General features: G+C 36.1%; 1 protein-coding gene across 1 annotated transcript in view; it reads left to right on the forward strand.

Moving 5' to 3' along the window:
* FLACC1 (flagellum associated containing coiled-coil domains 1) overlaps positions 1-11498 on the forward strand; it is a 35229-nt gene extending 23731 nt beyond the window's left edge. Inside the window, exons 10-15 of the mRNA XM_087919726.1 lie at positions 892-991; positions 2098-2201; positions 3268-3330; positions 7963-8052; positions 9622-9731; positions 11049-11498. Coding sequence (XP_087775852.1) covers positions 892-991; positions 2098-2201; positions 3268-3330; positions 7963-8052; positions 9622-9731; positions 11049-11127 — 546 coding nt within the window. The 3' untranslated portion in view covers positions 11128-11498. The remainder of the gene's footprint in view (positions 1-891; positions 992-2097; positions 2202-3267; positions 3331-7962; positions 8053-9621; positions 9732-11048) is intronic.
* Positions 11499-12127: the final 629 nt, after the last annotated feature.

Genomic DNA, 12127 nt, shown 5'->3' on the forward strand with positions numbered 1-12127 from the left:
AAACAGTGGGTTTCCCTCCCTTAAAAAAAAAAAAAAAAACTTTATCCACAAGTGTATTTTTAAATCGTGGCTTTTAAAAATCTTATTATTTTAGTATGCAAATGTGCAAGCAAGAACTGCAAGTTCTTCATATTTTGCAGAATGTGGTATGGGTAGTCCTTGACTTACAATTAAGCTCAAAATTTATGTTGCTAAGCAAGAGAGTTGTTAAGTGAGTTTTGCCCCATTTTACAACCTTTCTTGGCACTGTTATTAAGTGAATCACTGCAGTTGTTAAAGTTAGTAACACAATTGTGAAGTGAATCTGGCTTTCCCATTGACTTTGTTTGTCAGAAGGTCGCAAAGGGTGATCACATGATCTTGAGACACTACAACTGTCATAAATATGAATATAGCTGCCAAGCATCCAAATTCTGATCACATGACCATGGGGATGCTGCAATGGTTGTAATTGTGAAAAATGGTCATAAATCACTTTTTCCAGTACCATTGTAACTCCAAACAGTCACTAAATGAATGTTTGTAAGCCAAGGACTACCTGTAGTTTATAATTCTTCTCTCCCAACCTGGAAAAAGACATTATGTGTCTTTGGTGAAAAGCTCTTGTGTCTTCTCAATATCCCATGACATTCATGATTTAAAAAGTCATATATGCAATGTTTCACATAGGAGAAAATAAGTCAACTTTAAATCCTCTTGTGCGCTGATGAAGTTATAGTTAATCCATACAACTGAATGAGCATAAACTCATGAATGACTTTTGAAATATTTTTTTAATTGGACAATATCCTGTTTGATATGAATGACATTTTAATGCATTGATAGGCAGAACTGTTGCCTATATATGTTTCAAGCTGATTGGTGGTTCTGTTTGCTTGCTTGTTTTGGTAGGATAGCATTTCTGATGAAATGGAAGAAAAATGGCTGAGAAGACAGGCTGAATGGAAAAAAAGTGAGAGGACTGAGCGAGAAAAGGCATTATTACAACAAAGTAGGTAAAAGGAATGTACTAGTCTTGTACTACTGTAATCAAAGCACTATTTTCTGTTTCCTCAGCATTTTATTATCCCATAGCAAGTTTTCAGGAAAAAAAGTAAGGACACTCAAATGCTGCAGATGTTTTGCCTTATTTTACAAGTTTATATATTAATATATAGTATAATTTCATCTAAAATGATCCAGGTTATAATAGTAAAGCACTTAGACAGTGCTTTCCAGCCCTCTTCTAAGTGGTTTTTACAGTGTCAGCCTATTGCCCTCAAGAATCTGAGTCCTCATTTTACCAACCCCGGTCAGGGTCGAACTCCTGCCAGTCAGCAGAATTAACCTGCAATACTGCATTCCAACCACTGCACCACCATGGCTCCTATAAAATTAGTAATGATAATTATATAATTAATATAGTTAATATTATAAAAATATAATACTAACTATAAAATTATTAAGAGTATCCTGAGACCAAGCATAAAGACTTGGAACACTCTGGTTTAAGAAAACAGTTTTACCAGCTTTGGAGTTGGGAGTAGTGTGAAGCGATGGGGGAAGAGGAGTCACAACATGTAAAATGGTGAACAAAATTGATCAATGTGGGGAAAAACAGGCATATAGCACTATCCTAGACTATCCAGGCCTAAGTAAGAATAAACTTAAAATATGGTTATATATTATATTTTTACAAAAATTGCCCTAAAATAAATAAATACTACATCACTCAAGCAAGTATAAACACATAAAACAAATCGGTAAAAAATCAGATGTCAAAGGCAGAAGGAAGCAAATACATTAGCAATATGGAATAAACACAAAGCTACAAGAGAAAGTATTTTGCTAACAAGTTGCAGGCATCTTCCTAATGTTATATACAAAATTATGCACACAGAATTTTGCCACATTGTATTTACGGTTGGAGTCTTATCATACAATAGAAACAGCATATGTTTGGGTGTCTTGGAAAATGTATTAGTGAGGGTATGATGTGGATGCTGCATTCGTGGCTATTTCTATCAAATTACCGTGCTAAATTCATATAAGAGTTTCCAGGACTCAGGCACAATACAATTAAATAATAGATTTTAAAAAACTTTGTCCTTTCCTCAGAGCAATCTTTAACAAAGAGATTTGAGATGGAATTAGAGGAGCAGAAGAAGATTATTCAGAATAACAGTTTTTTGCTCGGCAGAGTTTATGAACAAGAGAGAGAAGTAAGTGTATTTCCTTTTTATCAGAAGTTGCTTTACTTTGTAGAGAAGGCTATTGTAACTTGAATTAAAGCTTTTTCCTATAAATCTCAGCCAGTATGACTTTTGCAAACAGGCATTGCTTGGATGATGTGTGGTGTTGTTCCGGTATAAACTTGTATTCTTATAATAGCCTGACTTATTCCTCTCATTTTTGTTTAGCACTAAAAGAATATTTAAAACAAAAACAAAAACTCACAAACCATTAAAGCTTGCTCCTGAGTGGAAGAAAATTTCTCCAGGAATAATTAATCAGAAATTGTATCCATCCATCCATTCAGTTCTTGGAGATTAGAATGCCCCCAACCCTCTTTGCCTTTCGTAAGGCTTTAAAAACGTGCCTGTGTTTTCAAGCTTGGACACTGAAGGTGTTAAAACCCCCATTTTCTGGTTTTATTTTTAACTGGTTAATTATCTAGGCTGCTGTCTATATTTATTTTGGATGTTTTTGGATGTTATTTGGGATGTTTATAGTTTTGGAATCGTAAGTCACCTAGAGTCATTGATTGAGATGGGCAGGTATAGAAATTAAATAAAGAAATTCATGAAGCAAACAACTCCAAACAGGAAGCAATAAAGTGTTGAATTTTGAACTGATGTTGTAAAATGACTTTACTGCTTGGGCAGATAACTTGCATGTAAAGAATGTCAATACTGCAGTACCTCATTGGGTCATTCCCAACTGCTTGCTTCATTCTCCTTTCAGTAATGGAGAAAGATTAACACTATGGCATTAATGAGCCCAATTGGGAAGCAACTTAAGTCTCTGAGTTTCAATCTGAATGGAAGTTTTCAGTAAGATGTAAACTTACTGAAACTTACTAGTAGGCCTGCTGTTTTTCTATTATCAATAGAATTATTATACAAGTTATGGTAGCCTCATCCAGTGCATAGCTAATCAGAGTGTGAATTGAGCTCCATAAGGGGAGACGTACACCAAGACTTCATTGGGAGCCCACAGATAATTAAGAATTGAAAGTTCATTTTCAGGTATATTTTTCTATTAACTCCCTATTTTTTTCTTTCCCAGGAATTTCAGAAACAGCAACAAATTGCCTTGGAAAATATAGAAGTGTTAAATGCCAAAATCAAGGCATGTGTATTGGTTTTTTAAAAATAATAAGTGCAATTGAGGCATCTATTTAATAAGTAGCAGCAGTGTGGTCTATTGTAGACTTCCTATATATATATATATTAGATGTAGCTTTCCCAACGTTCCACCTACTAGTTGGGGAAAAAAGAGAGTTATTAGTGGGAATCATAATTTATTAAACTAATATTTGCTTTAGTATTTTGATTAGGTCCAGCAACCCTAATCTACCATTAAGCAAATCTGTGAAGAACAAGGTTAGAGGATAATTTCTAATATTGGAAGAATATATTGGAATGTGTAACTGGAATATAAATATCAGTAATGTACTGTACATGTATAGCTATAGCCATAAATGGGATGTGCCATAAAATGCTCTTGCTCAGTCTGCTGGCCAAACTCTTTTTCAGGATATTTTAATTCATTTCATCCCCTCCCTCCCTCCCTCTCTTTCTCAAAAACAACAGCAAAACAACAATTAAAAAGTTGGCTTTTTTAGCAAGCCCGTGGAAAACCTTCACTGCTGTTATTTACTCTCTCATGTTTTGGCATTTACTTCCTTTGATATGATGGTTGAATATCATTTGTATTGTTTTTCTTTTTTCTTTTAAACTTTTAATTTCATCACCTAGAATTGCTTTGGCATTTGGAACAGATGATCAATTGATTAGATAATTTTCTGTCTTCGGCACCTTTTAAATATGGTCAATCCTTACTGGCTTTTTTTTTCTTTTTTTGCAATGGAAGCTTTGCCTTCAAACAATTCTATTTCTTTTAATGGAAAATATGGCAAGTTTGCTGATACGTTCTTTTTTTATATAACCTTCTGTTGACCATTAAATTATAAGTTCAGTGTAAAATATATACAAATCAAGAATTTGTTTATTTCCTGCTACTATTTCAAGTGACAATCTGTGAATTCCTGCACAAGGCATCTATGCAGTCTAGTTTTGAACCTTCTAGAGTTTACAGAGTTGTTTCATAGGAACTCCCCTCTCCCTGCATACTAAGCCACAGGTGAAGCTCCCACAGAATGTCTTCAGTTCCTAAGACCATCATAATGGATTTGAAGGGAATATCTGAGATCACATGAGACCAAGTGGGGCTAAGAGGATAAAATGTTGTGAAGTAACAGATTATCATCTGAACTCCATGCAAGGGAGATAAGCTCTCTTTATTGTGATCTGATTCATATACATGGAGAAGACCTAGCTACCTTAAAATGACCAAACAGAAGGTAGTTCTTCCAAAAGTTGGATTACTTAGGTATTGGTCCCACCTATAAGGCTTGATTGGGTGGGGGGGGGTTAGGCTGAGCTGTCAAAAGTTCTAGTAGGGAATTCCTCTGAGGAAAGCTATCAATATTGCCTTGTGCTATATGTGGGAACAGAAACGGGGCACTGTTTTTTGGCTAAATTATATCACTACTTGAACATTGCCACTGGAGGGGAGGGAATACAACAAACTTTAGATGAGGAAGAAAAGCATGCAGAAAATCCAAAGAACAAATGAATATTTGCATGAGGGAAATCCAAAGAACAAATGAGTATTTTCATTGACGTACAAAAGATGAGAACATGATGTGAAGATACATGGGAGAGGCCCCTTTCCACTGTGCCTCTTGGCCCTCCCCACTGCCAGTCTGGGTGGATAGAGAGGATGCAGCTTCTGGTTACTGTACTGTTGCCCATTCCAATCTTCCTGGAGGGAAAAAAGCCTTGTTCAGGCTCCTCCTATTTAACCCAAGGTTAAGTGAGAGAAGGGACTGTCACAGTCTATAACCCTAATAATAATGGTTATGCTAACAATTGTGATATTAACTGTACAAATGACATGGAAACCCAATTCTGTATTACACTCTTCTTACCATAGTAACTTTGAGGGTTTTGGCCAGAGAATAGCAATCCTGTCTCCTTTTAAGGAGACAATTAAAACATCAGTCATGTGATTTAAAATCAGTTTTATTAAAAATAAAGTGAAAGTTCCTTTTAGCCAAATGTCCAAACAATTTCAATGAGATGGAATAAGGCATTTATTGCTGATGAAAATCCAGTGTCTCCCAGGTGAATCTCCCATGGTATCCAAGGTGCAGGTTGGATGCAGATCCAGGTGGACAAGATTCAAAGTGCAAAGAATGTTAAGATGGAATGCAGCCTACAAGAATGAAGTTTCAATAAAAATGATAAATCTCTGATACAAAAAACCAGAGGCATGTTTAAAGAACAATTCGACACATTCAAAATACCAAAGACTATGCAGCAGATTTTTCTTTCTTTTGTGTTGATTCCTAACTGCCTGGTTAAGTCCCTGCAGCTCTCTTGGCAGTTTTCTTGGGAAATAAGTTTGCCACTGGCTCTTTGGTAAGGCTGAGAGTGAATGTCTGGTCCAAGGTTACTGAGATGGCTTTGTGCTTTAAGATGAGGCTAGAACTCATATAGTAGATTAGCATATCTTAAAGCAGAATTATCTGAAAGTAGAACTAGTGCTCTTTATAAAACCTTATAAGACCACATCTAGAATACTACAACCACTATACTACAAAAAAGATGTTGAGACTTTGGAAAAAGTTCAGAGAAGAGCAACTAAGATGTAGCCCGGAGACTACACCATATGAAGAACGGCTGCAGGTTTGTGATTTGGCTAGTCTAAAGAAAAGAAGAATTAGGGGTAACATGATAGCAGTATTCCAGTATTTGACTATTTGCCACACAGAAGAGGGGGTCAAATTATTCTCCAAAGCACCAGAGGGCAGGACAAGAAACAATGGTTGGAAACTAATCAAAGATGGAAACCATCTGGAATTAAGGAGAAATTTCCTAACAGTGAGGACAATTAACGAGTGGAACAGCCTACCTTCAGAAATTGTGGGTGCTCCATCACTGGAAGTTTTTAAGAAGACTAGACAGTCACTTATCTGAAATGGTATAGGTTCTCCTGCTTGGGCTAGACTTCCAAGATCCCTTCCAGTTTATTCTGTTCTATTCTGTATGGAAGCCAAGAGATCTATTTTATCTCTAAGTGGAGGGATATTTCCACCCAGTTTACTTCAGCTGCCTGGTCCTGATTAACTGATTTCTGCAATTGCAGCCTTCAAGCTCCTGTCCGGATCATATTCAGCACCTTCCATTAAGACTTTTATTTTGTTCCAAGACAAAGCCCTTTTTTTCCCTAGCAAGGGTGGGGCTGGGGTGAACAAATCTAGGCTTTTTTCCTTAGTCCCTCTACTTGAGGATTGGACATTTGGTTTTAGCTGTGGAAATCTGAACTCGATTCCCTAACCCACTCACACCTTTGCATGTATGCTTGGATGAATATAATAATCCATGCTTGGGAATCAGCTTCAATCTTCGAGAAGATAAATGAATGTGGGAGAGCAAAGGGTTTGCTATGCCTTGTGTAAGTGAATGGGTGTTTGCCTATTCACTGCAGACTTTAACAGAGACACAAAGGGAGAAGTTACAGGCCAGAGAAGGCAGGGAACTTGTAATCTATCTCACATGTAACCTGCATCTGTATAATCACCCTATCTTCCTCTCCGTCTCACTCCAATTTAAATCTTACATCAGTCTAGCCACTTTGTGCATATGATAAAGTGAAAGCTTATGCCTTTCAGTAAAAGTTGTCGGTCAGAAAAGGTGCCCAGAAAATTCCTTTGCTAGGTCTTTCATGGTTTATTAATGGATTAGAAAAAAGAAGATAAAGGAGATATTGAAGAGAAAGCTATTCCTAGGTATTTTAAATATGAGTCAAAGAGCTAAAATGTGATTGCTACCATAAAATCAAAATACTTTCCATTAAAATACATAGGAAGTCCATGACAAAGACATCTGAAAAACTAACAAAAATTGCGCCACCTTGTCTCAAATGGCTTGTAAAAATAAATTATAAGCTATAAGATGATGGTATCAAAAGAAAAGCTTGTCCGTGATAGATGAAGAGTAGTAGAACAAGACTATTTGGACGGCAGAAGTATTCGTGTCAGATAAAACAAGGAATGGAATAAACCATAACTCCTAAAGTGTGGTGAAGGGTGTAATTGATCTTCACCAAGGCACTGGTAAATATGATTTTTTTTAAAAAGAGTAACCTGTTGAGATAGGAAGCTATACAATTCAATAAGTCAAATAATAATTTTAAAAAATTAGTAAGGAGCTTGAGGTCTACCCAACTATTTCAGATGAGTAAGGCTCATCTGGCCAACACATTCCTTTGTTTTCTGCATAAATAATTTCCATAAGTTTTATTTGGTTGGATAGGTAATTCAAGTTTTCAGTTCCATCAGCTCCAAGAGCTTGTGAGAACTGTAGTTCAAACATAAAACAGTAAATTGCCTAAAATGTTGCTTGAGTTAAAGAAAGGGAAGTACTGCTAGGTAATTTGCTGGAGACTATGATGCTCACTAAATCTCAATATAATTTAAAAATCATTGTAGCTTTTGGGATGAAATCTTGTGAGATTTGGGACATTTTCAATCACTCACAAGAAGAGTATTGGTATTGTCCAGAAAGATATCTCTAATAAGTGTGCTTTATTTATTTTACTAAAAATAAAGTTGCACATTTTCATGGAATAACTGTGGAAATGTGATGCAAATGCTTGAAATTATTTTTAAAAAATGTTTTTATCCAATAAAAGACATTGGAGAATGAATTGAATGAGAAGAACGAATCTCTTAATGCTATTGCTTCATCTCTTCACAAAACAGAGTTGGAACTTCAGAAGGAGGTGAGATCTGTGACATGACTACCCTTTTGAAATTGGTCTGTTACTGGTGGTAGATGATTATTGCTGATGGTAGATGATTATTTTTTTAAAAAAAGGTAGCCCTGCATTTTCTCTTAATAATCCTCCAAATAGCTCAGAATAGAGTAATTCTACACCTTCGTGTATCCAGTAACATTGGCCCCTTCCCAGTGACTGGTATCCAAATACTCTGCAATTCCAGAGTAGTTTTATTCTTGAGGATAGCAAGCCCCTTGTTTCTCCTGCTACCCTGGGGATGGGTGAATCTCCTCCCTTTTGCCTGTAACGCTGTTCCTCAAAGGCCAGAGGCATAACCATCCAATCAGCCTTGCTCACATGCTATTTTTCCTTTACCCCTGCAAGAGAGAGCTTTCATCTGCATCAATATTCAATGTATATCCTTTTTAATTCCAATAAATCCTGTGGCTTTAGGTGAAGAGAAACAGCATGTGTGGTTGTGCAGCAACAACAAAGTCAGGTCCCAAGTTCAGCTACTGCTCCACAGATTCTCTTGAAATGGGCATTAACCATATTTTTTTTCCCTATCAGACCAAACAGAAATAAACTTCGACTCTGCATCTTAGAGACTGATTTTCTGCTCTGATAATGTGCCATTCGCTACATACATCACTGAAAATTATGAAATGTGCTCTGTTTAATGGTTGCTGTCATTGCTTTCAATTGCCTCTGGTTTTCTTTGAATCCCACTGCTATAGTCCTCATTGGTAGCCTCCCTTGCCATGGAACCTTACTTCTGCAACTCTCTTTTACTTGTTTATTACTCTGTCCCCTGAACAAGGCAGAGGCAAGAGATTGTGCAAATCACTGAGCCAATGCATTAATTCTGTGTGTTTAAGGAGAGGCAAAACATATGGGGAGAGCAGGACACGAGACTAGCTAACTAACATTAATAAGATAATGTTAGTTAGCTAAATAACACATGGGTGAGAGCAAAAACTGTAAGATTGATCTTTATTGAACAGAGCAAAATGTGTTGATTGTGCAATCATACCAGATTATTATTCTGAGGAACTGTTAAATGAACAGATACTGACACTGAATCTGAAGAAGAGAATGCATACTATATACAGAGCATACAAGAATGGCAGGATTAGTAGAGATGACAGCTGGAATTAAAACTGGAGATAGAACATTCATGTGAAATTTGCAGGTGCCATCACTTTGTAGCCAAAAAACAAGCTCATTAGGAAATAAAAATAGTTAAAATCTGGGTAGTTAAATACCAATCAAGATAAGATCAACCAGCAGTAATGCTGTAGTTTTAAGCTACAGTGATTTTGTGGAACAATCAGTTAAAATTCCATCCTTTCTTGCTTAGTGACCAAGCAAATGACTACCTCTAAAAAGAAATGGCCATAAGGTGCCTAATATTAAGTTAAAAATTCTCTAGTTCAGTGCTAATTTAAAGAGTACCTCGGATACCACTGCTCTTCCAACAATAGCAAAAAAAAAAAAAAGATTTAATTGATGATAGAAATATATATGTTACTTCCCACTTTTCCAAAACCCAGTTTGTTATTTCCACCACAGAAAGCCAAAATGGCAGACATGGAGAGATCTTTCCAACAAAAAGCAGTAGCTGTTGAAGAGAAATATCGAATTAATATAGCTTCTTTGTCAGAAGAAAACAACATTTTGAGGTGGGGGAAAAAAATCTAGTAAAACAGTAAGTCTTTTGAAAAAGTTTTTTTAAGCAGTGCAGATTGACTGAGGTTTGTGAAACAAACTATAACATTTCCAATTTATTTATTTATTTATTAGAATTGTTTGCTGCCCATCTCACTATGTGGTGACTTACATATTCTTAAATTAAATTATTTGGCTTTGTGTGGGTGGGAGATGGTATATGGAGAATACCTATGGGAGAACATCTATGAAGATTAGATGTTCATTCTGAATACTTGTATTTTATTAGCCTGGTGAGATTACTTGGAAGCATTTTTAGCTTAGGAGTGACAAGGGCAAAGGTGTATGGACAGATATCAGGAAATCTTAATGAGTTTGAAGCCTATTTGAAGTCTTCTTGTCTTTGAAAATATTTGCCATTAAAATAATCATTTAAAATGACCGTTAGAACTGTTTGAAAAAAAGATACACATGCCAAAAGCATGCAGTAGCATTCAGTAATAACATAACTGATTGAATAGCTAAAATTCCAGTTGCAATATTCTATGTTGGTAAGACAATTGAATTTACTTTTGGGAAAATGAGGGAGTTGGTTGGGAGTTTCACTTGTATCAGTAACAATATTCATGATGAGATCTGATTCCATGACTGTCCGTATGAGTTAACAGCCACCCATATACACAGATTTGTCAAAAGTAAATCCCATTGTTTCAAGAGGAATTACTCTCAGGTTAATGACTCCACTAAGGATTATAGCCATATCTGAGGGTGAGAGCTTTGAAAGAGCTGCACTGGAATTATGCTTTTAGACTTTTCTTCCAAAATACAACGGTTCCTATATCTTCCAAGCACTTTTATCTAATCATACAGTCCCCAAACGAACTTTAAAAAAAATACTGACAAGATCAAACATGCTTTTGTAGCATGCTGGACCATATACAAAAGAAATTTTTAACTTCATTGTAGAGAATCAAGCCTAAAAACTGACTTTTTGCAAAACCCAATTTGAATTCATAAATCGATTCAAGGTGCATACCTTGTGCTTTGGCATGTGGGTACCCTTGTTACACATGGTTATAACTTTGCCAAACAAAACATTCAATACTTCTAGTTGTTTTAGCACAGAATTTCACCTAGCTTCTTATAAATCACTTTCACTTGATTGTGCAATGAGTGACACAGCAAGTGAGTGGGAAATTGGGGGGGATGTCACTCCCCAGTGCTAACTGCGATTCAGGGAAATGGTTTCCAACATTTGGTATCCTATAGGCTCTGTAGTCTCCTTGTACAAAGGTAGAAAAAAAAAACCTTCGCTTTTTTTCCTTCCTCAGGCACAAGCTTATTGAGAAGAATGAAGAGATATTTAATGAACGTGCCCAAAAAAGTAGTATTTTTGGATTGTTTGATTAGAAGTATGCATGAAGAATTGGCTTATGGGAGATTGTGTGAAGCTATTTCTTCAGAACAGGCTGAAGCTGGAACACCAGAAGTGTCAAAGGATTACTTACATATATGTATCATTATGTTTTTTATTTTATTTTTATCAGCTACACCTAATAGTTTTGTGCCGTGTTTTCTTCCCTTACTAGCTTAGAAATAAAATAAATGTTTCTTAGCCAGATGGTGGACATGTTATAACATACATTATATCAAAAGGGCATAACTTGGTCCTGTAGATTAAAATCCATATTTAAATGACTAGACATAAAGTGAAACACAAACTGTCAAATTGTAAATGTCTATGGAGATTCAAAGTCATCCATGTCATGGTTGTTCCAAAGGTGCTTTTTCAAGAGGCAATTGGGACTTTCTGGGTTTTCTTTGAAGACGTTTTGCTTCTCATCCAAGAAGCTTCTTCAGCTCTGACTGGATGGTGGGAAATTCTTCACCATCCAGTCAGAGCTGAAGAAGCTTCTTGGATGAGAAGTAAAACATCTTCAAAGAAAACCCACAAAGTCCCAATTGCCTCTTGAAAAAAAAAAAAGGACCTTTGTCAAATTATAATTAAAATACTATTCGTTAGTACCTTAAATATCAGGAACCCAAGGTTCTGCACTGATTTTGTTTTAATGAACTGGCTCCTATATTTCCTTGGAAGCCCACTTGAGGATGTAGAACCACTTATCTAGAACTGTTGTCATTTTGTTTGGCAACTGTTGCACTGTGTACTTAAAACACTGAAGTGATCTTCAATGAAAAAGAGCTGAATTTTAGAGATGTATAGCACTTCAGATCTGAAGCCAAAAGGCATTGTTGGTGCTTCTGTAATCCATATGTTCCTGGGATTGTTCATGGCACTTACTGGGCACACCCAGGAAAGGACAGTTTCTTTAAGGTGTGCACATGGCCCCAGACTAGCTCCAATCTCCTATTTGACTCTAAATCCAAAATTCGGCACACCCCTACTTTA

The sequence above is a fragment of the Pseudonaja textilis genome, chromosome 1, assembly GCF_049901715.1.
Source record: "Pseudonaja textilis isolate UNSWEBS1 chromosome 1, rPseTex1.2, whole genome shotgun sequence".
NCBI lineage: Eukaryota > Metazoa > Chordata > Lepidosauria > Squamata > Elapidae > Pseudonaja > Pseudonaja textilis.